This window comes from Chlamydotis macqueenii, chromosome Z (assembly GCF_036417535.1).
Source record: "Chlamydotis macqueenii isolate bChlMac1 chromosome Z, bChlMac1.mat, whole genome shotgun sequence".
NCBI classification, from domain to species: domain Eukaryota; kingdom Metazoa; phylum Chordata; class Aves; order Otidiformes; family Otididae; genus Chlamydotis; species Chlamydotis macqueenii.
Window position 1 is genome coordinate 164,246 of NC_141593.1, and position 26,309 is coordinate 190,554.

Genomic DNA, 26,309 nt, shown 5'->3' on the forward strand with positions numbered 1-26,309 from the left:
CCGCTTTCTACCTCGGCGCCTCCGTCACTCTCGACGCTGCAGCTATACAAAACCCTCAGGTTTCGACTTTGCTTCAAAAGCGGGATTAAAACCGTTAGCTAGCTGCAGAGAGAGCTTCTGATTTCTCTTTATATCTCAGGCTTCAAAACCCCCAAATCAAATCCTCCCACGCGCTTGATGTGATGATTTCTTACCTGCCACCGCTTGGAGCTCAGAAATAAAAGTTGTTTCGAAATTAAAAAAAAAAAAAAAGGTTGTGCCAAGAACGTAAAAAGGGCTTCGGCGTCCGTGAAGTGGTATTAATTTTTAAAAATAAACACGAAAGCTCTGGCCCCAGAAACCGCACCGCTTTCTTTGGCCGAGATGTTGAACGAGCAAACGGTGAGAGAAGAAAAGCAATTCCTTCCGCAGAGCCGTCGTTTGTTACATGGCCCCAAAAGTTGAGAATCATGGGGGGGAGAAAGCAGACACTCCCCTCCCAAATGTTCACATTACCCAGAATCCTCCAAATTAGATGCAAAATAAAAGCTTTGTGTGAAAGAACAAAGATGGGCACACCAGGGAGTTTGCTGTCACGTTGACCATGAGGAGCGATGAAGCCGGGAAGCAGAGGCACTGAGGAGGACGTGACGCCGGCCACGGGGGCTGCAGTGGTGGGCGTCAGCTCCTCAGCACTCGCGCAGGTCAAAGAGTTGCTCCAGTTGTGGTTTATTTGGAATATGGATTTGCAATTGCAATGACAGAAACGGGGCCCAAGAGGAAAGAAGGCTGTAAACCGTAACGACAGACCCAACCGGCTGCCGTAGTTACCCATCAGGGTCTGGAGAACATTGGCCGTGTCCAGCCCTTGGGCCGTGGGGTTGGAGGAGAAGGAGGACAATCCCCGTGTTGAGTGCTTAGAGCTCAACACCAATGTGTTTTGAGGTTGCCCACATCACCCAGCGCTGTTTCGGGTAACTCGAGTGCTAACTCATGATCAAGATGCAATGGGAAGAGGGGCGACCAGAAATAAATCCCAACCCCACTATGGGGAGATTGAAATGGAATAGCTGGAAGAGCGTCTTGGAAACCTCTCGCGCCCGAAGTCAAAGCTGATTACCAACAGCGTGACGTTACCTTCACGGACAACCATTCGCATGGTGGCACCATGGTTTCCTAGGCAAGAAGACTTCTTCCAACGCATCGTCCAAGAGTGTGCCCTGATACTCAATTCAAACTGACTCCAAATTGCGTTTACACGGGGCTCAAGAGGGGATCAACGCGGTGAGGCCGGAGCCAGCGGATGCTGGGACGCAGGGACCGATTCCCGGTGCTCGTCACACAACGTACCAGACCGCGAGAGAGAGAATTTGTATCAAAACTTTATTTATTAAACCAAAAAAATGCACCATTGGAATAACATTTCTATAAAAAAATGAATATCGGACTGTTCTACAGTGCGTTACAAAACCCCCTTTCTCTTCACGTAGTAGTATACAAGATTGTGTGTAGAAACAGTCATTTATTTCGAAACCCTAAGCAAGTTTCCTTTCTCGTAGAACAAGATTTACACTTAAATATTGCAGTCACTATTCTAATTTGGTTAACGATGCTAGAGTCTGACAATTGAAAACTGTTTATAGGCTCAAAATGCCATCTTTAGGCCTTTCGTAACAACAAGATTCTTCCTTTTTTTTAAATTTTTTTTTTTTTAAACTAAGGCTAGTTAAAGCTGTAGTAGAACCCATTTCTATCAGATAAACATATCACTAGTATGCTAAAAATTTTTTTAATTACCTTGCAAAGCCCTTTGAACGGCACTCCCCGGTGCCAGGACATTGAATTAGCAGGCTGGAGCCGTGGGGGCGCGCGTGACGGTCGCGGGTGGCACGGTCCCGTTGCCCGATCCTCCCGAAACCCTTCACGCCTGGGGCGCGGAACGCGACGGGGCCGGAGCCCGGCGCGCGGGGACGTGGGCACACTGCAGCTTTAACAGCCTGCTCTAGGTTTCCAGCCAGGTATCCCTTGTATCATAAATTAGCCAAAAGAAAACACTCGAAATAATAAATTAAATATTACTTATAAAAAGTACACCCTTCCCCCCGCCCCCAACCGCCCCATCCCAAACAAGGTGGCAATTCGCCAAGGTAGGAATCGCCGGGTTTATTTTACAAGAATAAAAACAGCATCGGTCCTCCTCCTCCTCCTCCTCCCCCCGCCGTTGCGTCTTCGCAACTGGAAATCCACGTACCGCACGCAGCGCGACACACCGGGCCGGGGCCGCCGCGCGACGCCGGAGGGCTGCGTCGCGTTCTCCGGCCAACTCGGATCACGATGAGGATGTGTTCAATGCCTTTTGCTGAGAACGTTACCAAAAAAAAATAAAATTAAGGAAAAAAAAAAAGTCCTCCGAGAACCCAGGTTGACACTGGACAGGACACTGAGCAGGTGAGGGGGACGCAGGGAAGCAAAGCCAATGGGAAGAACAATCTCTGACCATCTATAAAGCCATGATTTTCATTTTTCAAAAAAAAAAAAAAAAGTCTTCCATCCACCTTCCAGGTATCCATTTCAGAAATGAGGCTGAGGGACGTTGTAGATTCACCGTCTTCTGCTTCCCACCGGCGTCGCCTGCAGAGCGCTTCCATCTCCTCAGGGACGGAACGAGCGCCTCGGTACCGCTGCCAGCTCTCACCCCGCCAATGTTTGCGCCTGGTCTTCCTGTTGGTATGGCTTGAGGTGGTTTGGGCCTCTTCATGGCAGCCTGGGCGCGCATCCGCCTACGGATTTGCAGGATTCGGCGTTAGGCGCCAGCCAGGACAATGTCCTGGGAAAGGACCCTTGGAGAGCTACAGCAGGAATTGCACCATCAGCTCTGCCTGGAGAAGACAATTCTTGATGTTTCCCAAGAGCTGGAAGGACCCGGAGACGGTGTTCCCGTAAACTCACTCCCATCCTTCCACGTGTCACCAAGCTCTGCCATCGTTCTGCCTGGCGTATTCTGGATCGCGCTGCATGTTCCAGCAGAAGACGGCAGAGCGAGGGAGCACGCCCAGAAGCTCTGGGGAAACGTTTTTAAAAAAAAAAAAATCTAGTTTCTAAAAAAAATGTCAAGGAGGAGATCAAGCCAGACAAGTAGCAGTCCTACCTAAACCAGTTTGTAACGAGCTGGCTCTGGGAAGGGGTTGGTGAAAAGATGCTCCTGTAAAAAATTAAAAGGCAAAGCTACTCAAAGGAGAGGCCCAAGGAGTGTCGGTGCAAAGAACAACCACTTCGTGGCAGAATCTTGCCGCAGCACCCGACACGCGACACCCACAGCCTTTGAAGAATTTGCAAACCTGTTTGGAAACCCTGGAGCGGGCAATCCTGCTCCGACCCCTCTACTCTGTTCTGGTGAGACGTGGACCTGTTGGAGAGGGTCCAGAGGAGGCCATGAAGATGCTGAGAGGGCTGGAGCAGCTCTGCTGTGAGGCCAGGCTGAGAGAGCTGGGGCTGTTCAGCCTGGAGAGGAGGAGGCTCCGGGGAGACCTGAGAGCGGCTCCCAGTGCCCAAAGGGGGCTGCAGGAAAGGTGGGGAGAGACTCTTCAGCAGGGCCTGCTGGGACAGGACAAGGAGTGATGGTTTCAAAACAGATGAACGTAGGTTCAGATCAGATATTAGGAGAAAATTTTTACACTGAGGGTGGTGGAGCACTGTCCCAGGTTGCCCAGAGAGGTGGTGGATGCCCCATCACTGGAAACGTTCAAGGCCAGGTTGGCCGGGGCTCTGAGCAACCTGATCTGGTTGGAGATGTCCCTGCTCCTTGCAGGGGGGTTGGACTGGACGGGCTTTGAAGGTCCCTTCCCACCCAAACCATTCTGTAATTCTACGACCTAAGTGAGTATCTCTGTGCTCCTCCAACTTTTGGCTGCCTCTTAACTGGGAATTACCATTCCCAAACAGCCAGACCAGTATAGAGGACACGACGGCCCTCGCTCCTTGAGAAGTGACAAACCTATGGAAAAATGTTGGCCGGTTGACCGGCCCCAAATTGTGACATCATCAAGATCATACGCAAGAACGACAAGCGTATTACGGTTCCCCTTCCAAAAATGAAATGGCTTCTCAAATTGACTGAACTTCTTCGCCAGGAATGAACATCCAAGCAGTTCATGAAGACATTTAGCCCCCATAAAAAGGGAAAAAAAAAAAAGAAAATTTGAAAAATTACATCTTTTCTTGGCTGCTGTATTGATTAGCTAATGATCTTCCATGGGAACATCGAGCTTCACAAGCCCGTCGCGCACTGACAGATTTCTCATGATGTTTTTTTTTTCCGGGAGTGTCCATGGCTGAGATAGTCACGGGCTATAAATATTCTGACAGTTGAGGAATTTGTCAAAATCCACAGAAATTCTCAGCCGAGCTCACTGCAAATAAATAGAGCATCAGCAAAATATAACGCGGAAGATTTATGCTAAAACACGCGCTGGAGATTTGCAAGTTATGTAGTTCACCCAGAAGGTGAAATTCTAAAAAAAATTAAGTCTGCTTACTAATTAGTTAGGAATTGCACTAATAGAATCCTCAAATTAACACTGGGAATGTCTCCAAGGGGACTTAGGATCAAATTTCGTGTCATGTTCCTCAAGGGAGGTGAAGGGTACAGCTGAAGGAAAATTAAAAAAAAAAATCAATGTTTATACAGAATAATTTAGTTTTACCGACAAATGCTGAACATAAATTAAAGCAGAAATTTCTAATTTAATTGGAAAGCGGGTGGGGAGCGGCTGTGTCCTGCTTGGGCTGAGCTGATAGAGTTGTTCCTACCTGGGACAGTGCCCACGAGGCCCTGCTTTGACGTGGCCCTTGGCCTCGGCCTGCAAGCGTTATTGATTGAAATGAGCTGAGCCTGAAAATCGCTAGGCCTCAAATGGCAGAAGAAAGGCCGCGCTCATGGGAGCGCCAGAGCAATCTGCAGACTTTCAGGGCGCCCGAACAAAACGAAGAGGCCAATCAATACCAAAGGGCCTAGACGCTCCAGCGCTAGCGTCCAAACCAAATGACATCCAACTTGCAAACCTCTTTGTGGCTCGTCTTATCTTAGGCCTGGTCCCGGATTAGTATTCCGTGATTAAAAAGGCGCCGTGCCGCTCGTTAAAAGTCCGTGGGGGCAGTTTCTGTTCCCAGCTATCCTGCTGCAAATCCAGGCTAAGAGATATTTCACCAACGATAAGCGAGAGACAAATTTGACCTTACGTCCCCATTTCAACGATGTCAATCTCGGCAAATACGGCCGCGGAGCTATTCAAAAGCTGCGCTAAGCCTTCTTTCTTCGAGTCGAATTGGAGGTCGCGATTTTCTAGGTGCTAACAGCTGAGCTGGGTTTTTATCATGAAAGATTTGTGCATTTAATTCTTCCGAGAGGTTTCGCCTGACATATTTTTCCGAACTGGAAAGCTCAGCCTCCCGTGCGAAAAAGCCTCCCTCGCTCTCGAGAAATATTTCATTAAAATCTTAGTAAATTGAATAACAAGGCATTTTTAAAGGAGCATTTTCACAAACACACTAGAGTTCCTAATGAAGCATTTGAAGTCCTCCTTGACATCTGATTTCCTTTCCAGCACAGGGGCCGGAGAAAATAATCTGAATTATTACTTCTGTTGCAGTGCCATTTCACTCAAAATATTTTATTCGGGGATTCACATATAATTACCCACCTAATAAAAGGAGCTATTAGGTTGTAAAGATCCTATCCTTTCCATGCTCTTTTAAAATTACGACCCACTCAAGCTTGAAATCAAAGGCAGAGCTGAATGGAATAATTCATCTGAAACTCTCTTATTGGCTTTTGCAGCCTCCTAACTGATAAATATGCAAATCAGGTCCCTTTTGGTGATTCAGCTGCGTCAACAGGGATTAACGCTGAATGCAACCGAAAATTTAGCAATAAAATGTATGCACACAAAATTTAGACCATTCAACCAGTTATCGTTGTCAACAAACCCTGGAACGCGCAGCCAAAGCCCTAGGACATGGAGAGGGAATCCCTAAAGATGGTTGACGGCGTCCTGCTGCTCTTCGCTTGATGTTCTCGTGGAGTGCTGTCATCTCCACCAGGAAATATCGCGCTCGCAGAAAAGCCCTCCTAATTAATTTCTCCGTTATTTACCAGTCTTTGTGGTTCTTCCCCCGTGCTCACGTCCTGCCCGCAGGAAGCACCCAGCGCTCGCCGTCGCTTTGCCCTCCTCCTCCTCTGCCCATCATCATCTCAGGTGGACGGGTCCTCGGAGCGGAGGGACGCGGGGTGGACGCGAAAGGCTTGGGGACTCTTCAGCTCCGGTTTCCTCTCTGCGCCGGCTCGCGATGGGCCCGGTGGCGCTTCCCAAAGTCCCAATGTTCCCAGCATTTTACAGCAACTCGTTAATCCCCACTACTTGTGCGAGGTGAGTGACAGAGACGACGAAAGAAATCACTAATTTGCCTTTCCCTTTTGTGCTGGTGGGAAAACGTCCAAATTTTTGGTGTGGTGGTGTGATTCTTCGCTGTGGGTGTTTTCGGAGTCAGTAATTACGTATTAAAAAAAAAAAAACAACCAACCAAACGAGTGACCTACAACGCTGTCTCATCAACGGCACGGTCTATGTTGAAAAACATACTTGCGTGAGGTAAGACTAGATCTCTACAAAGAGCTACAGACCTCTACGGAGTAAAACGTGAGTTAGTCATGACACCTTGAGCTCTACGAAGCCTAGCAGACCAAAACGAGCAATCCGGTGGCATCAGCTACGACTCCGCGGTGATGACGTCACTTGTCTTGCCATGTTTTCATCACCTGGGATGCCAGATCTACGGTTCTGTAACATTTCCATCGTTATTCTTTCCTTTTTCTTCTTTTTATGGTCCCTCTTAGGACTTTGTAGAAGTCTTCTTGCGCTGAAGAAGCCGTACCGGGAACAAGATGATTATATGGGTTGGTGTATGTGGGTGGTACGCGTGAAATCCTGGTATGCCGCAATGCTCCGGGATAATTATCGCTTCATCAAGAGCTGTTAGAAGGCCGAGCCTGTGATGGCGTTGAGTTGCTTCATTAGCCCCTCCAAACTGGCCATCTGTTCACTCAGATCGTCCTGCTCGTAAACCTGAGAGCGAACAAACACACACAGATAAGCAAGCAGCGAGATAGGAACCAAAATCTCTCTGAGGCAAGGACCTCCCGGGGCCACCCCACCAGGACATCTTCCCTTCACGGTCCTCAGGGACCCCGAACGCTCAAGGATGGGCTGACGCTTCCAAGGTGGACAGCAAAGCCTTTCTGAGCTCAACACGTCAGCTGAAAACCAGGAGCGACCACGCTAGAGCAATATTAAATGTCAACGACTCTTCTCCGAGTCCTTGTTTCCCAAGCTCCCTTCCTTACGTTGCACGCATCCGTGCCTGGGGGGATCATGAAAACATTTTTTAGCGCTCTGCGGGACACCAGCTGCTCATCTAAACATGTCCTCTCCTAGGGCAGGCTGCAGCAGGACGTTCGGCTAGTCGCTGAACTTCTCAGCCCTTGCTAGTGGTTGGAAATTTCCACCACGGGTGGGAGCAGAGGACTGGGAATGGTTTTCAGAGGCACCTAACTGGGCTGGAAGAAAGGAATCCTCTGGGGTATGATCAACTGAGAATCTGCAGCAAAATCTAAAATTACCAGCACTGAACCTTGGGAATCCCACCACCTTGGGAACCACCAACCTCAAAAATTACCGAGGCAAGAGCAAGAGGAGCGATCCTCTGCGTTCGTACACCGAGACTGAGCTCAAACCTTAGTTATTAACTGGGATTTACCCAGTAAAAGATCTGACAGTGCTCTACAAGCCCCATAGTCAGTTAAAGTTCTTCACCAGTCGCTGAGGTGGGATGGAGCAGGCAGCTTAAGGGAGCACCTCTAGAGTCAAGCTTAAAAAACCGACCAATTCCCCAAATTTGAACCTTTCTCCCCAAATTCTGACCACCTGATGAGCTTGTGTCCGGCTCCTTTGCCTGCCCTCATGCTTGTGGAGCTTGAGCAGCATGTCCTGAGAGCTAAATCATCCTGCTGCGATAAAATACGGTCCTGAGGATCGAAATCGCACTTTGCGTTACCAAATATCCCGGGTTAAATTACTCCTTACGCCAGCAATTTTACCACGGAGAGCATTTTCCTCCCCATTCCCGTCCCAGTAGGAGACTCCATCGCCCTGCGTCCCCTTTTTCCCAGCAAAATGTTAGAATCCTTCTGCCACCAGATGCAAAAATGTATTTTTTATGCCGTTAATCATGACAAGAAGGAACCAAACACTCTTGTCTTGCATTCAGCCAACTCTCCATACTCAAGTCTAAAGTAAATCTTTCGTCTTTCCCTTGAGCCAAGCCGAAAACGGAACAGGATTTGCTAAGACGACGTTGGACAAATCACTGTTACAGCGCCTAGCAAAAAAAAAAATCTCCTCTGCAAGTAGATGAAAAGAAGTGATACTCAACATGTATTTAATAAATTTCCTTTTTTTTTTTTTTTTTGCCTTATTCTTTTTCTTTTGCGCTGTTTCATCTTCTGGATCACATGAGACCTTTCTCCGCGAGAGTCTTAATAGGAGCGAAAAGATTATTCTAATTTCCCCATCTTTCCAGTTTCACTTATCTACGTCTTCAATGTTCTCTTTCTCCCCATTATCTGGCATTACTATATACTCATTTTTCCAGCCAAAATTATTTTCTTCCCTTATCGCGCTTTTTCTCCCCCTATTTCTCTTCTCCTGATATCTCAGGGCGCTCAGGAGAGGCTGTGCGAGCTGCCCTGTGGGTAATATTAACGCAGAATTTAAGCGCTTCTCCCCCGTATCACGCGTGCCGAAGTCCATTAAAGCCAACGGAGAAGTTTTACTGGTGCCAGAACTTTTTTTCCCAGCTTTCTACTGGTCGTCAGCTGAAGCGTAATACTTCAGGTAACGAGGGATAGATCGTTACGTAAAAATTAACGTGTAGATTGGAGGACTAGAGAATAGAACTCAAGAGCGATTACGGTTGCGAGAAGGCCGGCTCTAAAAGACGGTTCTTACGTTGGCGGAGTCCTCCGTCTGCTTGTGACCCTCTTCGGCGACCTCCGGGGCCGTGGGCACCGAGACGGGGAGCAGAGGTGACCTGGCTTTTCCCGCCAAGCCGAGAGATGCTGTTTTCACCTGAGCCTTGGGGAGGTTGGGCCCTGGAAGGAGAAAGAAAAGTGACATTGAGAAGCTGTAAGTATGGAAAAGGAGCGCAATTTTGGGATTGTAGGCAAAACACAACTTTTTTTTTCAGTTTGCAGTTGTAAAAACACAGTCCCCTTCCTAGACAGGCACTACTTCTTCCTGGAGGAGCATCGGAGCCAACGCAAACGCTTTCTAAAAACTCCTCAGTGGAACATCGGCCCAGGTTGCCCAGAGAGCTGGTGGATGCCCCATCCCTGGAAACATTCCAGGCCAGGTTGGACATGATTAGGAAGTTCAGTTTGGGCATCTCCCTGCCCTTTAGCTCACAAAAGCAACAGGCAAATCGTCATGCTCATAACTAACATGAAAAATTTCCTTCTGCATAGCCGCGTCTTCAAGTTCCTCAGCAAACATTTTACAGCCGTGACCGGTTTCCAAGGTAATGCCCGTAACACGTAACCAACACAACAGTTGAGCTCACATCTCCCAAAGGACATCAAGAAGATCAAGCAGGCCTCTCGAAGAGAACTCTGGACATGCTAACTAAACTAATTTATGCAAGTGAGTAGCTAATTAAATTAAAATCGCTTTGGTTTCTAATGTTCTCCAACTCAGCTGGAGTCTCAGAAGTAAAAAAAGAGAAAACCGGGGCCGCAAGAGGCAGAAGATGACAATAGTGATTGGGTGTAACTCTGAGCAACTCATGGATCGACTGCTTAGAAGTTTAATTTTCTCAGTAGGGTTATTAAACGCTTTATCAATTCGTTAATTAGATAATAGATATCTACCAGCTGCAAATCCCAGCCACGGCCTCCTCTCCAAGGCCCATATTGAACTCACTGCGGTACCAAGTAAAACCAATCTAGCCTCCATCCTTCTGATAGCCAAACTTTGCGAGAGCTCCTCGGCGTTATTTTCTTTGGAGATACATCAAGCGGGACGTGAGACGATGCACTCAGCCCGTTGAGGACAATTCGGTTCAGCGAGAGGGTTCAGGGTTTCTGCTGCGGGGTTTCCAAAGGCCGGTCCCCAGCCACAGGGAGCGCAGTGAGCTCGAAACTCAGAAAGTATCAAAAGAAAAAAAAAATTTGGTAGGTTAGCACTCAACAGATCTGGGGTCGGTATCAAACCTGAAGACCAAAAATTTGTGTGGTTCATGGGTTACAGGCATTCTGGGTCAGGATGCAAAACAATGACATGGAAAAAAAGTTGAGAAAATGGAGATGAACGCAAAAATTTAGAGGACCTAGTAGATGGAGAGACAACAAGGTATCATGGTCAATGGAGAATACTGGAGTAGAAGGTGGCTAGTGGTGGAGCTCTTTAAGATCTGGATCTAGGAACGATACTTAATATTTTGATAGACACAATAGGTGTGGGATTATGGAATCTATTACTGGCAAAAGCTTGGAAAGCCAGCTGGAGCTGGAGTAACACTGCCGATCTGCTGCTCATCCAAACATCTGGACTTCCACAGCGAGGAGGCCAGAGCACGTATCGCATCCCTTCAGCTGAATTTCGCATCGCTTCAGATATTTACACTGAGGGATGGGTCTCTGCTGGTTCTTTCACCTCCCTCAGTCACCTATGGAAAGAAGGACCTTCCAAAGCCTGTGGAGATGTTGGAAGAATTGTCTTTCAGAAGATCCTCCTTCTCTCCCTTGGCTGCACAGTGAGCTTATGTGACCGGCACAGAGTAGACACCCGTAAATCTCAAATTAGGCCGGAATGAGTCACATCTCTGAGAAGGAGGAACAGAAAGTTTTTGCCATAAATTCTGCTGGGTCTAACAAAAGGAAATGAGGGAAGAGAAGAGGCTCCATGCTTCTGATTTCGAGCCTCCAAGAGGGTATGTGCCTCAGAGAAGTCAACTATGATTGTCCTGAAGTCAACCTTGGTTGTCCTGAAGTCAGCCTTCAGGACATGGTTCAGTAGGCATGGTTGTGTTAGGTTGACTGCTGAACTTGATGATCTTGGAGGTCTCTTCCAACCTCAAAGATTCGACGATTCTATGACCATAGATGGGAATAACGTCTAGAAGTGAGCTTACTGGTAGCTCCACAGCAGGATGTTCCTGTTTAAGTAAGACGGTGCTTCTCAGCGTCATTTATATCAACGGGGAACCAGTTTATTTCTCCAGACAAGCAGAAAAATCCTCACTTCCCTTTGCGCCTTCCAGTAGTCCCGTTGATTTTAAGAAGCCAACTCAGGTGTCTCCAGCTACCTGCACGCTAATTCAACTTTTCTGGACCGGGGCCAGATTTCTCTGATAGAGAGGATTGACCCTTTCGCGACATTTCTGCATTGATGTGTCTCCCAGTTGAATGGAGAAAGCTTGTTTTCATAAAAAGAAATGTGGAAAAAAAAAATAAATTCAAAATCGAAGGGTAAATAAAGAAAAAATAAAATAATTCAGAATTGAAGGAAGTAAAATCTTATGAAATAAAGGAGCAATTTTCCTTTGAATTTGGGAGTTACTAGTGCAAAAAGCTCAGATTTCAGAATAAAAGGGTCAAGAATGGATCATTCTCACACTTTCAGTGAATTTCTAGAGCTTGCTTGCGGTAAAGCATGATAATGAGAAGTCCATAATCTCATTAACACTCATTAAAATACGGAAAAAAACCCTACGTCAGATTTTTATACCCTATTAACAAAAGACTTCTTCGTTGCCTTTAAATTCAGTAATTCAATGACTGAATTCAAATTAGAAGCAATAAGCTTTCATTTGAGTTTTTTATTGGCACAGGGATTTTGTTTTTTTTTAATTCTGAACGGCAAACTTCCAAAAAAAAAAAAAAGAAAAAGGATTGAGAATTTGATTGTATAGCTAATTAACCAGAGGTAATTGATTGCTCAGAATAAGCGCACTCGCAAATTACCTCCCCGCTTTGCGTGAGAGGGGATGAAACGCTAAAAAATTCTAAGTTCAAGTCTCCAAAATTTGCTTCATTTGCAGCCAAACCTTTCATTCTTGGAATTCCCATCTCTAAACACCCCACCCCAGATCCCCCAGTCAAGCCAGTTGAGTAAGAGTGGTTTTACTGGTGCTCCCGTGAGGAGCAGCCTATTTTGAACACTACTGAAAATTCTTTCTCTTTTCATAGAATCATAGAATAATTTCTATATTTTTTCTATATTCACTCTTCTAAGGATCACTGTAATTTCTGCATCTCCTGAGGTCCCAAACCTTTATTATTTGAGATTATTCTGGCCCAGAATTCACCACTAAATACCAATATACTATTTTTTTCCTCTTAATTTCATCCTTCAGTTGTTGTTAGCTCATGGTTTTAACACCGGCTTTGCAAATCTTCACTCTTACCTCGGTTTTTCTGGTTCTTTTCTCGCCCTGGCTTTAGGAAAAAACCCAAAAATATATTTTTTTTTTTTTCCCAAAGGGGCGCCCAAACCCTACAGCTTAGGAGGAGGAAGGACAATCAAACTCAATTTTGCTGTAGAATGAAGTGGTTTTTAGCTCTGGGATGTCACCGAGAGCCAGCAAGACCGAGAAGGTGACAAGTTGGATTTCCAACTACGCTTTTTTGGTGGAACAAGAAGAGAAAAAACACAGCGTTTTTTACCATCTCCCAAAAGATACGGGAGCCTGAAAAGGCTGACGTTGTAGAAATGTGACACAATACAAAAGCCACCACTTCATGGGTATTTTCGATCTCCTCACGCTGGCTTCTGCAGAAGAAAAATGACCTCCTAATTCAGGTTCATTTAAAGTGCAGCCGATCATCAAGACCTAGAAGGAATTTTCATTTGTGAGGGTAAAAAAAAAAAAAATAAATCTTCCCTGTCCATTTGTAGAATTTATGTCAGGTCTATAATGCAATAAGCTCAACACTCCATCAAACATTTTCTATTTAACCTGAAAGGGGACTCAAGTCAAATCGCTTCTATGCCTACGCGTACAACTCGCAACGAGGAGCGAGGGCAGCCGCAGCGGGGATTGGAAATACCACGGAGCGCTTCTCACGCCGGCAGAATAAGAATTAGGAACCTCAAGCGCTCGATCACGAAGCCGTGATGAAAATATCAACGGGAAGGGCTTAGTGTGAAGAGTTCACATTTACCGGGCGCAAGTAAAAAAAAAAAAAGAAGAAAAACGGCAAATTTTAGCATCAGGTCAATCAAAGTCAAGGAAAAGCCCTGTGCTCATCCATTCTCTGGGCAAGATCTAATTAAATTAATTAATTTGGATCCTAATATTGCACGAGGGCCAGTGTTAGACACCAGCTCCGGGATTATAATTTAAATATCCAAATACGTCTGGAGCTTCGGCACGTGGCTGGCTGTGGGGAGGCGGTGGGGCTGGTTGACTACTGGAGGACGCCACCGCCCGGCATTTCCGTACGGGCTACTCTTTAAAAGGAGATACAAAACTCAACGCTGGAGGGAGGAAAGTCAACAACGAAGGGATTTCGAGGGAAATCTCCACCGAACTTCAGGTCCCTGGCTTTTTGAAACTCTTCGTTGGAAATCTCTGGATCAACCTCTACAGTTCTCTGCTGCTTTCTCCCCTTCTGAATGCTGCAGGATTTTATATATAATAAAATGAAAAATTAATTCATTCTATCTAGCAGGTTAAGGGAAGTGACAGTTATTCTGTCGTGGGAATTTGCCAAGAGCCTTTTAAACCTGAGATGTTCTCACGTGGGGCATAATTAGCAGGTGTGGTCCGTAAGGGAATTGTCTCAGTCGGCCTGAGGAGAGCTCTGCCAGCAGGGACCAGGGAGGAGCGGCCGTGGACGAAGGCGTCCGTCATTTTTTCTAGGAGGTTTGTTCAAATAGAGAAACACATCACAAGCTTTGTAAAGTCAAAAATGGCTTCAAAATTTCCCCTTCATGGGTATCTTCATGGGGATTGGGCTAGATGACCTTTGAAGGTCCCTTCCAACCCAAACCATTCCGTGATTCTATGATCTAACTATGACTGAGATACCACGCCCCGGTACTCGGCACTCGTGAGGCCGCACCTCAAATACTGTGTGCAGTTTTGGGCCCCTCACTACAAGAAGGACGTTGAGGTGCTGGAGAAGGGGTCCAGAGAAGGGCAAGGAAGCTGGTGAGGGGTCTGGAGCACCAGTGTGATGAGGAGCGGCTGAGGGAACTGGGGTTGGTTAGTCTGGAGAAGAGGGGGCTGAGGGGAGACCTCATTGCTCTCTACAACGGCCTGACAGGAGGGTGTGGGAAGGTGGGTGTTGGTCTCTCTCCCAAATAACTTGTGATAGGACGGGAAGACATGGCTTCAAGTTGCGGCAGGGCAGATTTAGATTGGATATTTGGAAAAATTTCTTTACTGGAAGAGTGGTCAGGCACTGGAACAGGCTGCCCAGGGCAGTGGTGGAGTCACCGTCCCTGGAGGTGCTCAAAGAACGTGTAGATGGTGCACTCCAGGACATGGTTTAGTGGGCATGGTGGTGTTGGATTGATGGTTGGACTTGAAGATCTTGGAGGTCTCTTCCAACCTTAAAGATTCTATGATTTCCTCGAAATCTTTCTTGACATCTCTTTTTCAAGGCTTTCTCTCTCCACTCCCATTTTAAGCGAAAAGAACAGAGATCTGACTTCCAGAGAAGCGGCATTCAGGAGCGGGCGCTGAAAGAGCAACCTAGTTTTGAGGGATGATGTGCAGGACCAGGATCAGTTCTACACCCCCCACCGCCCAGAGGCACAAAGAGAAATTACCATTTACAACGGAAACCTTTCTACGAGAAATTGGGAAAGGCGACAACATCAGTCTGGCTGATGACTCTGAGGACAAGTACATTGAGAAAAGCATGGGAAACCAGACAGAGAGAGAAATCAATCGCCCTCAACACCACAAAATAGCCAGAGGGAGATCAGAAATGAAGTTACACACAACTCTAAAAAGTCAAAATTGTGATTTCAGTAAATCAGGGAATATAATAGTTTGATTGCCATATATAACCCAGCAACACAGAATCATAGAATGGTTTGGGTGGGAAGGGACCTTCAAAGCCCACCCAGTCCAACCCCCCTGCAAGGAGCAGGGACATCTCCAACCAGATCAGGTTGCTCAGAGCCCCGGCCAACCTGGCCTGGAATGTTTCCAGGGATGGGGCATCCACCACCTCTCTGGGCAACCTGGGACAGTGCTCCACCACCCTCAGCGTAAAAAATTTTTTCCTGATATCTCATCTGAATCTACCTCCCTCTGTTATGAAACCATCACCCCTCGTCCTGTCCCAGCAGGCCCTGCTGAAGAGTCTCTCCCCACCTTCCCTGCAGCCCCCTTTGGGCACTGGGAGCCGCTCTCAGCTCTCCCCGGAGCCTCCTCTTCTCCAGGCTGAACAGCCCCAGCTCTCTCAGCCCGGCCTCACAGCAGAGCTGCTCCAGCCCTCTCAGCATCTGCGTGGCCTCCTCTGGACCCTCTCCAGCAGCTCCACGTCCTTCTGATGTTGGGGGCTCCAGAGCTGGACGCAGCGCTGCAGGGGGATCTCACCAGAGCAGAGGGGCAGAATCCCCTCCCTCGCCCTGCTGCCCACGCTCCTCTTGACCCTCTGCAGCCCAGGATGCGGTTGGCCTTCTAGGCTGCAAGCTCATGTTGAGCTTCTCATCCAAATGAGCTAGAGGGACACCGTTCCCTCTCGCCCTGCCCCACGTTGCCGCGTCCACAACTCTACGTGTGAATGTTTCACCGCAACCATTTCATCTAAGCCCAAAACCAACCCACCGCTTCATTCAACATCGAAACTATCCTACAGTCTTTTTTTAAAAAAAATATATAATAATTTTCTTTCTGTTCCTTGCACGCGCGCTATTTAGTTTTTAAGTAGTTTGCACACCGGCGCGGATGGCAGCCGGTTCTTTTCCAGCATACATAAATAGTCCTTTTCATTAGCCAAAAAGCAAGCCTCGAAACAAGAGTCAAGCTTTGGGCACCGGTTCAAGTCGCTGTAGCACAACAGGAGACTGGAAACAAGACCAAGTGATTAATTTGGCATCTCATTTAATTCATTTTTATCACTTTGCTTGTTAGCTCTCATTTTAAGCTATTGCCTCGTCCTGAATTTTTATTTCAGATTGTCAGAATGAAATATTGGATGATTACCATAAAACTCTCTCTGTCCATTTTCTGTGAGAACTTCCAGATGTTTCTTCAAGGTACGGGACAATCTGGTGCTCTGTTTCCTCACAAACTGCAACCTGATCTCGTTGGAGATCTCCCTTCTCCTCGCAGGGGGGGTTGGACTAGATGACCGTTGAAGGTCCCTTCCAACCCAAACCATTCTATGATTCTACGAAATTCAAAGATGAGTTGTACCGGAGATTTTTTCCCCCCCCATCCCCCTTACCTGTTTGAGACAGAAGCGGTGTGTAAGGGACTTTCGGTTCGATTGCGCTCATGGGCGGAGGTAGCAAGGGGTTGGCAAAGCTGCGGAGGGGGTGCGTGGGGCGGACGCAGGCGGTGGGGATGGTTCTGCTCGGGGCGTCTTCGGTGTTGGAGTGCTCAGGTTGCGTCTGCGGGAGCAAGGATGGTTGCTGTGGTGCTGGTCCTTCGTTCACAGCTATAAATAGTGGGGAAAAAACCCAACAACTTATTATTGATGTATTTTTTATGTTCCATTTCCTGCTTTTATGGTCATTTTCAACCGAAGGGATAGAATTAGCCTCCACCCTCCAAGAAGGGGCAGGAAATGTGTAAACAACTCCATCAAAAGTTATTGGCAGATGAATTAAAACCCAGATGTTCCTCAGAGCGGCTGTGTGCCATTTGAAGCTCAATGCATCATCTTTTTTTTTTAAAAAAACCCCAAGCATGATATTTTTATCTCCTCCTATTTTTCCTCCCTAAGCGCTTTTAAATATTAAAAATCAATAAACACACAAATACATCAAGCGGAGATCGGAACAAGCTACGACTGTGGAAACTCATTACGTTCAGCGTGTTGGTGCCGCTGGAGTTAGGGTGGAGAAAAGCTGGAGACAAAGAAAGGACTTAATTAATTTCCAGATAACCAATCACTGGTGTTGTTTTTCCTTAAACCAGCTGTAAGATTCAGTGTGGCAAAAAAAAAAAAAAAAAAAAAAGGTCGCTGGTTTATTAGCCTGTAGTCAAAGTCAACTCTTCAAAGATTTAAATGAAACTTTCAGCGTCAACCTCCGGCATGGACTTTCCATGCCGGAAAACGGAAGCAAATGTAGCGTTTAGGAAAATAAAGGTTGAGACAAAGAGAAAAGCCCTTTATTTCTCCAGCCCTTGAGAAATCCGTGTTGTAACCAAACTACAAATTACAATATTACGATAGCGCAGGTGATTTCAGGATGTGTATGGTCCATGGCGTTGTCGAACATCATGAATACTTTGAACGCAGAAGCAGCTCCTCTTGAAACCTCTTAGATGCAACATCTTCTCATCCCGTGGTCTAAAATCAGAGAACCTTCCGTGGAGCACGTGCAGTGAAGAAGATGTCGCGTAGGAAGGGGGGAGAGAAGACAGCAAGAGGCGGGATGCGCGCTCAAGCATCCCGATGGCATCACCCAACATGGCCTCTCGGCCACGAAGAGAAACTCCCTGCTGCTGTTTACGCCAGGAAACAATGTTGTACCACGTTATTCCGACCACCGTGCCTACCATGGTAAGCCGAACTATTTCAGAATTAATTACAAGGAACTTATTAAACTGGAGCCTGTTGGTGTTGCCCAGTGTCTCCACAGCACCTAGGCCAGCCAGGATGGCTCCCGGCACAACAGCTCATCACGAAGCTTGTGGTAGGAACCAGAAATCTAGGAAAAGCTCAACCTCTTCCCGAAGAAAACAACCTTCCTGACATATAGATGTCAAAATTAGTTATTAAACTGGGACCAAAACTGCTCCAGAGGATGCGGTTTCTTTCAAAGCCTCCTGCAACAACCAGAACTCGTTGTGTAAATTACACGTAATTACCCAGCCAAACCCAACTCTCAAGGCATTTTATAATAATTAATGTCAAAGTATATAAGTAATTACAACCTACTAAGTGGCAAAACAATTTTGAAAGACGGAAATTAGGTTTTCTCCCCATTCCCACAGCCCCGTGTCTTGTTCCTACGGCAATATCGCAGACGTCCCCGGCCACGCTGAACACCACGGATAGGAACCCAACGCCAGGACCAGAGCAAGGTCGAGATCATCCACAGTTTGTCAAAGTTTGCTCGACTGTGGTTCATTTTCCTTGTTTTTCCCTTCAAGGCTCTTCGCATTATCACGCCATTACCCTAGTTCTCCTTCTCCATGTCCTTCCTTGCCCAGCAGACCCCTCTCTGTCTCCTTCTCCAAGGACTAATGTTCTCCTTAAGGCCTCCAGAGGCATGGAGGTTATTTGCAACGGGGAAGAGCAGAATCATAGTTTAGCTCAGGCCACCCTCGCTCACTGCTCACACGTTCAAGAAGGTGTCACAGCTCTACGCTACCGTGGGCACTGGGCTCCTCTCTCCCTTCACCCCGTCCCAGCCAAGGAAGACGCAAAATCATACCCACGTCTCACAGAAGCACACATCTGAGGGTACAACGCTTTCTGGAGCAAATCGTTGGCGAGGCCTTCGCTTAAAGTAAAAAGAAAAGCTTTTGTCTACGCTCTGAGCCTCAAAATGTCTTCTGATGCATTTCTCGAAGTCTGAACTTTCTACGGAGCCCAACACTGGTTTAGCATATGGATATGTTTTATCTTATGGATTCAGTTGTAAAATCTGGAGATCTACATAACCACCATTCCAGAAAAGATTTCAGGTTCTCCTCCGGCTATTACTGAAGAGAAAGGTGTGACGACTCTATGAAAATTAGAAGCTAGAGCTGGGACTTAAATATCGAAGGTAAGTGGTCTAACAGAAGTGCTTCACGCTTGAGCAGACTTTTTTTTCTAAAGTAAGAGGTGCACGCTTGCAGACGTAACGAGAATCTGGAAGAGCCGGGAGGAGAAGGCAAGCCATGGGAAGGCCTGCTGACCGGACAACGGTCACTTCATTACGGCTGAGAGATGTTTTCTGCGAGGAAAAACTGATATTTAGCAATCGTATTTTATGGCTGGTAGTGCCACCAGCAGCAATCAAGACAGATTATTACTCAAGCTCTGTCTGAGGCCCGCCTCTTTTTTCCATTTTCTTCAGCAGAACATTTGTCCTGAAGGTAAGTCGCGGCGCTCGGATCTTCAGGTCAACGAAAAAAGCCTTCAGAAACAGAAGAAGGCGTTCAAGCGTCGTCCGCACGGCAGGATGCCGAGCAACACCCTCGCTAATGGCCCGGCGTATGATTTATTCAGGGATCGCTACGTCTTGATCAATGGTGCTCGGTCACGCAGCACCGCAGGTAGGCTCCGTCTCAGAGGAATTCTTGCTGGGTGTTTCTTTGTCAGACACGGCTGCGATTGGGCAAGCGTCGAGTGAATTTTTCATTCAGGGGTAAAACAGCTTTACGTAGCATCTCTACCTGCTTTTCAGGAGGACGCGCTGGAGATTGACGGGAGGTGGGTGTTGGTCTCTCCTCCCAAATAACTTGTGACAGGACAAGAGAAAATGGCCTCAAGTTGTGGCACGGGAGGTTTGGGTTGGACATGAGGAAAAACTTCTTTACTGAAAGAGTGGCCAGGCACTGGAACAGGCTGCCCAGGGCAGTGGTGGAGTCACCATCCCTGAAGGTGCTCAAAGAACGTGTGGATGTGGCACCGCAGGACACGGTTTAGTGGGCGTGGTGGTGTTGGGTTGATGGTTGGACTTGATGATCTTGGAGGTCTCTTCCAACCTTAAAGATTCTGTGATTCTATGATCTGGGAGCTTTGGAAGTCAAGAGCCTTCACGAGAGAGCACATCGGCGATGGCTATAAAAGGTTCTCACTGCACATTGTAACTGGCTTAGATGATTTTTGAAACACCGCACAGTCTTCATGACCCAGACCTCAATAATCTGAAAAAGTCGTTATCCAAACGAGGTTATGTCCACCGCTTTCGAATTATAACGGGAAATTGCCTAAATTATCTGAAATCTTCACTGCTTGAGCTTTTTGAGGGCCCATCAGGTCAATCGTGTCCCAGCCAGCGCCTTGTATGGTATTTCCCAGTTGAGGTGCCTGCATCCCCGAGGCATCAGCGGAAGTAGGGAAAAATCCTTCACTTTCACAGCTGGATTTTGGATCTGAGGTCATTTATGAGCAAGCTGAGATGATGACAGCTGAACAAAAAAATTCAGTTTTCAAATTCTTCTTCTTTCGGCTATAGGGGATACTGTAATTTTATTTTTTTTCCCCCAACATTTAATGTATGCCAAGCAAGAAATTGAATCTACTTTGTTTCTTTGCATCGCATTTGCGTTGGATTTGCTATTAATTTAAGCAGCAAATCAAAACTTCATTATGCCAGCGAGGCCCTCCAGAGGAAACAGCTGTCTAGCTTTGAAAGCACCTCGGCGACCACACTGAAAAGACGGGGAATGGCATCGGGATGATGATTAGGACACCTGAACCTTTTACCTCCAATCCCACCACCAGATTTCAATCACCGCTCCCCAAAGACCCGTCTGAACTGACTGAAAGAAGAGGAAAAAATCCGGCGTTTCAAGATGAATTCCCCGTGGACCAGCAGCACGGCCTCTCTGTGATGTGAAAAAAAAATTACGTGTAACAGATTGACGTTAATCTGTCAATAACTCAGCCTTGAGATGCCGTAGAGTTGAGGGAGAACGAGAAGAAAACACAAGGCCTCCAACTCTAATTAACATGCCAGAGCACGCTCCCTAGGCTTGAACAAAGAACAGATGGCTGCCGGCGCGGCGGAGGCTGACAAGAAAGTCGTGAAGGTGAGGCCGGGGGCTCGCGGATCGCGATAAGGTGAAGAATAGTTCCGGGAACACGCGAAGCACAAATTTATTACCGCAGGGGAGCAACACCGAGCATGCTCAAGAGAATACATACGTGAGGGAACGGTATTGAAACTACACGTGTACAAGGAACGGTAAATACGGAAGAAAATAAACCGTTCTCGATGCCCGCTAGAATCGAAACAACTGGCTTAAATTTTATTAAATTAGATTTCAAAGAAATATTTCTAGTGGCGAGGGCAGCTAAGCCTGGGAAGACGCTGGGTGGAGAGGTCGTGTAAGTGCTACCACAGATTATTTTAATGAGCGATGCGACTAGATTCCGCCTTGGGACGAAGAATCAAAGAATCATGGAACGGTTTGGGTTGGAAGGCACCTTCAAAGGCCACCCAGTCCAACCCCCCTGCAAGGAGCAGGGACATCTCCAACCAGATCAGGTTGCTCAGAGCCTCATCCAACCCGGCCTGGAATGTTTCCAGGGATGGGGCATCCACCGCCTCTCTGGGCAACCTGGGCCAGTGCTCCACCACCCTCAGCGTAAAAAATAACATTCCTAATATCTAATCTAAATCTACCTCCCTCTATTTTGAAACCACTACTCCTCGTCCTATCACACCAGGCCCTGCTGATGAGTTTCTCCTCATCTTTCCTGTAGACCCCCTTCAGGCACTGGAAGGCCGCTCTAAGGTCTCCCCGCAGCCTCCTCTTTGGGAGAAGAGCTCCCAAAGCTGGCATTTTTTTAGGGAGCATCCTTATGAATAAAGCAAAAGGAAATCAAAGCGCAGCGAAATGATTGACAGAGCGGCAGAAAACAGGATCAGATTAGAGAGGCGGTGAAGGTGTTCAACACAAATTGGAAATTGCAACCGGAAACATTGCTGTTGCCAGACGGGCTCCCGAAAAGCACGGCAGCACAACTTAACTTGGGTAGAGCTTATACATCCCGCTGACAGAAAGCAACCGATTTCCAAGCGCTTTTAAGGACAAAAAGTAGAAGAAAACCATTGTACTGACTTCTTCCTGCTCCAAAGGTCCTGTCCACCGAGAGGGTCGGGAAGGGCACCGGCCGAAGGGTGAACTGCGGGTGCGGGTATCCGCAGGTGGGGGACGGCAGGATCCCGGGGTACTGGGCACTTTCTAGCGTTGGCACCGGAATGGCGCTGACCACAGCTGAAAAGAGAGGAAGGAGAGAGAGATTCGATGAGCGTTTTTTGGAAAATGAAAAAAAAAAAAAACAAACATCTGCGGAGGGTCAGTGCCGTTTCTGATGCCTCAGGAGAGCCTGCTGCCCTCAACCGCTGCTCCGGAGGAGTGGGCAACTCTTCCATCGTGTCTGCCAGCGTCACACCAATGTCCCCGACACCCTCAGAGGTCCCCAACGGCACAGGGCCACCATGTTTACCCATCAGCTGAGGCTCTTTGGGCATCGTTCCCCACTCAGGAACATCCAAGCCTGTAAGGAACACGGGTGAGGTGCTCCAGCAAAGCAGGAGCTAAAAGCCGGAAGCTGAAGTTGACTTCTTGAACTGAATTCAAGTGAAACGCTTCGATTTGGAAACCGGAATCACAACGCGCTAAATTCAGGCTTTCCTATGAGTTATCTCCTTTATTTTCAATAGCCGATGCTTGAAGAGTGAGTGATAATAACTCTATAAAATAATAAATTTATTTCTGGCTTTTAAGAGAAACTTGGAAACTCTCATTAAAGTTTTACCCAGCCAAACAATAAACGGAGATTTTTGGCTCACTGATGACAAGGTTTGGCTTACCTTTCACACATGAATTAGAAACAACACTCTAAAATTTAAAACAGTCGTCGCGATTACTTCTAGCTCCTACTTTTTTACGCAGAGTGGCCAACTGGGCTACCTGCCCAAGGTCGTCCAAGAAGTGACGACGGCGCCAAGGCTCTCCGAGGGCATTTTTAAGCAGACGGCTTTCGGAGAAAAGTGAACATCAACCATTTCCAATAGATCTTTGCGATTTCGAGTAGATACGACAACAAATCTGTTCTGTCATAGCCCGTCAGCAAATGGATTTGCACTTCATGTTGATATACGAGAACACGGAAACCAGAAATTCCCCAATCAAATCATGGAGCTCCCTAAACACTCTTCTATATTTAAAATATACTGTGGCACGTAGAAAAAAAAAAAACCAAAACAGCACTCAAGAACAGCTTAGACGTGACAAAGTCGGATATTCTGAATTATATTTGAGCACTCCAGAGGCTGCCAAAGCAACCAAGTTGACGTGTTTGTATTTCCCTGAAAAAAAAAAAAGAACTGTCGGTGACTTTCTGCAGTTGTAGAGAGGGGGATAAACAGAAGAAAACTCCCCGCAAAAACCAGATTTTATTTTCATCTTCCGTAAGTAAAGACTGCAAACAGAAAACAGGGGAATTACAGGACGTGATATCCAAAGCCTTTCTCAAGTATTTTTCTCTGTAAAGACTCCTCTCCGTACCCCAGTCCTGGTATTTTGTGACCTCCTCTACTTCAGTAGCTTCAGAGTCATCAAAGATATCGCTAAAACCTTATCAAATTTATCTGGTTTATGCTCCTTCCCCTTGAGGAAGCAAAGGTCCACCATGGAGCACACATCTTCTCCAAGACCGCAAATACCGATTATTGCGATGAGCGTGACTACTTCCAGATTTGGTATTTAAAAATTAACAGTATGTATTTTTTTTTTAAATTCAGAATTATCACGTAGCTTCTTCAATCTATTTCATCGCTCGCCGCCGACAATTCATTTCAGCATCAGGCAAACGGAGATAAATTAATTAAAGCATCTAACCTGACGAAACCTCAATTCTATTTTCCGGGGAAAGAAACACTTTCAGCATAACTCAGCCTGCACAAATAAGACTTTCATAAATCTGAGTTGAATTATTTGCAAACAACCGTAATGTGCTGTCGCTGTAGATTAGATTGATACTGAAAAAAATATAAATAAATAGAAAAGAGGACATCATTTATCAAAATCCATCATTTGGTTGAAAAATACTAAGTATGTTTAAGAGCACTTTTACCTATAACCTGCAGAACAACGTTGACTTGACTTGTACTTGACCAACGCTACGCTACTGACCCACCGGCATCACAACGGATTCGCTTCTCATCTTGCTTCCACCACTCCAATCTAGAATCACGGAATGGTTTGGGTTGGAAGGGACCTTCAAAGGTCATCTAGTCCAACCCCCCTGCAAGGAGCAGGGACATCTTCAATTCAATCTATCCATTTTCCTTGGGTTGCTGCTGTCCTTCAAATCCCGGCCAAGCCAGGTGGAAAGACAGTGGAAAAAAAGGGCAAAATTGCCTGACTGGGAGGGCGGTGTGATTACGAGATGGGAATATTTCCCAAGGCATGGCCAGGCGGTGCAAGAACTTTCTCTACCTCAACCCAGATGTTGAGGTAGAGAAAGCTCTTGGAGGTTGACGTAGGTTTACGTCCTTCCAGGTCGTAAAGAGGGTGGAGGTTGAAACGTGGTGAGACGTCCAGCCCAAGGCGTGAAGAACTGGAATTCAATCTCTCCCTGGGCACGTGTGGTTTATCCTCACAAAGGTTGGGTACTGAGGTCGAGCAGCATGAGCTGACCCGCACCCACAACAAACACAAATTAAGGGAATCATTACGAGCTACTACGAAGTAATTTCCTGAAGAAAGCCACGGTAAGTCATTCCCTCTCCTCTCCTTCATCCAGTTCCTTCTATTATTTTTTTTTTTATATAACATTTGTGATGTGCCCTTCCACAAACCTACAGAGAAGTACTTCCATTTAACCACCAGAGCTAGAAAGAAATCTTGCGATGAAGTGGATTTCTGTCAGTATATCTTCACTTTTCATAACTCAGATGTGCCAATTCCCACGGATTTTTCATCTATTTTACGGAGTCAAAAGTAGAACTTCAAGCTAAAAGCTGAGAGCTACCAAGAGATTGATCACAGGGCTGCAAAGGTGGAGACCCAAAGCCTCGTCCTCCACCACAACCTTGCTCAATGTCAAATTCTCTTGCCGATGCTTGTGGGCTCCCACTTACCCCCTTTTTTTTTTTTTTGCTCAGATGTGAAATTTTAATAAGTTCTCCAGGATGGGAGAACCTATATAATGCTCTCCAGCCTTCCCATCCCTCTCATGCACTTTGCTTCTTTGAAAAATCTGCTGCATCTACGGAATTTGTCCAACGATAAACGCTCTAAAAGTTTGCACCTATTAAAAATATCTTTTCTCCTCACTTATTTGGGTTTAGAAGAGAGCTGCTCTGTATTAAAAAAGCATATGGTGGTGTGGGCAACTACTACAGACAGAAAGAAAAATAAAGAAAATAGAAAAGAAATTAGATAAATGCATAATTTTTAAAAATACAATTAAAATATAAAAAAATAGAACAGCCAGCTGATTCTAAGTAGCGATAATAGTAATAATATCAGACTTTACACCTGCGTATCGCAAAGCTTTCTGCTCTGGCAGCGAATTCTTAGCTCCGTTTTTAAAATTTTACGGTAGGGAAGCAGACGGATTTATCCGTCAACATCCACCTGGTAAAAACAGAAACGATGACTCTTTAGGCCTAACCTGGGCTCAGTCTAACGGAACTCTGACTTTTAATTCTCTCCATAGTTTTTCCACTGATGACTTGTGAAGCCCTGGCAAGCTTCCAATGCTTTAAATTTTTTTTTTTTAATTTTTAAATTTTTTTAAAAATTGTTTTACAGTTTTTTTTTTAGATGAAGAAAACATTGCTAATGCTACTCAGCTTGATGAGGCCTAACAAGATCCCACTAGAAAGATCGTATGAGACCTTCTGATGGGCAAGCACAGCTTGCGGAGTGCAGAAGGTCCTGGTACTCACGAGGGTTGGTTGGTTGTGACTCCATGGGGATCATGAGCTTGGCACGGGTGGCTCTGCGGGCAGCGAGCGAGCGCTCCAACGTGGACATGCTGCTTCCCACGTCTTCCGTCTCAGGACCTAGAGAAAAACAACACGGTAGCTCTGTTGAAAACGAGGTAACAGAATGTTTCTCCTCATCTCTTCATTTCTCACGCTGAGGGTGGTGGAGCACTGGCCCAGGTTGCCCAGAGAGGCGGTGGATGCCCCATCCCTGGAAACATTCCAGGCCAGGTTGGCCGGGGCTGTGAGCAACCTGATCTGGTTGGAGATGTCCCTGCTCCTTGCAGGGGGTTGGACTGGATGACCTTTGAAGGTCCCTTCCAACCCAAACCATTCTATGATTCCGTGATCTTATATCTACCAATAGATTTTCTTAGAATTCCCCTTTTTCTTTGTCTCTGAAATTGTCTCAAAAACCTCATT

General features: G+C 46.5%; 1 protein-coding gene across 2 annotated transcripts in view; it reads right to left on the reverse strand.

The window, feature by feature from the left end:
• Positions 1 to 6,952: 6,952 nt before the first annotated feature.
• LOC147596216 (netrin receptor DCC) overlaps positions 6,953 to 26,309 on the reverse strand; it is a 356,938-nt gene continuing 337,581 nt past the window's right edge. For both annotated transcript variants that reach the window (XM_086770507.1, XM_086770506.1), the window contains exons 25-29: positions 25,848 to 25,964; positions 22,006 to 22,161; positions 16,499 to 16,711; positions 9,042 to 9,184; positions 6,953 to 7,100 (exon numbers count right to left, since the gene is read on the reverse strand). In XM_086770507.1, coding sequence (XP_086626633.1) covers positions 7,011 to 7,100; positions 9,042 to 9,184; positions 16,499 to 16,711; positions 22,006 to 22,161; positions 25,848 to 25,964 — 719 coding nt within the window. In that variant the 3' untranslated portion in view covers positions 6,953 to 7,010. The remainder of the gene's footprint in view (positions 7,101 to 9,041; positions 9,185 to 16,498; positions 16,712 to 22,005; positions 22,162 to 25,847; positions 25,965 to 26,309) is intronic.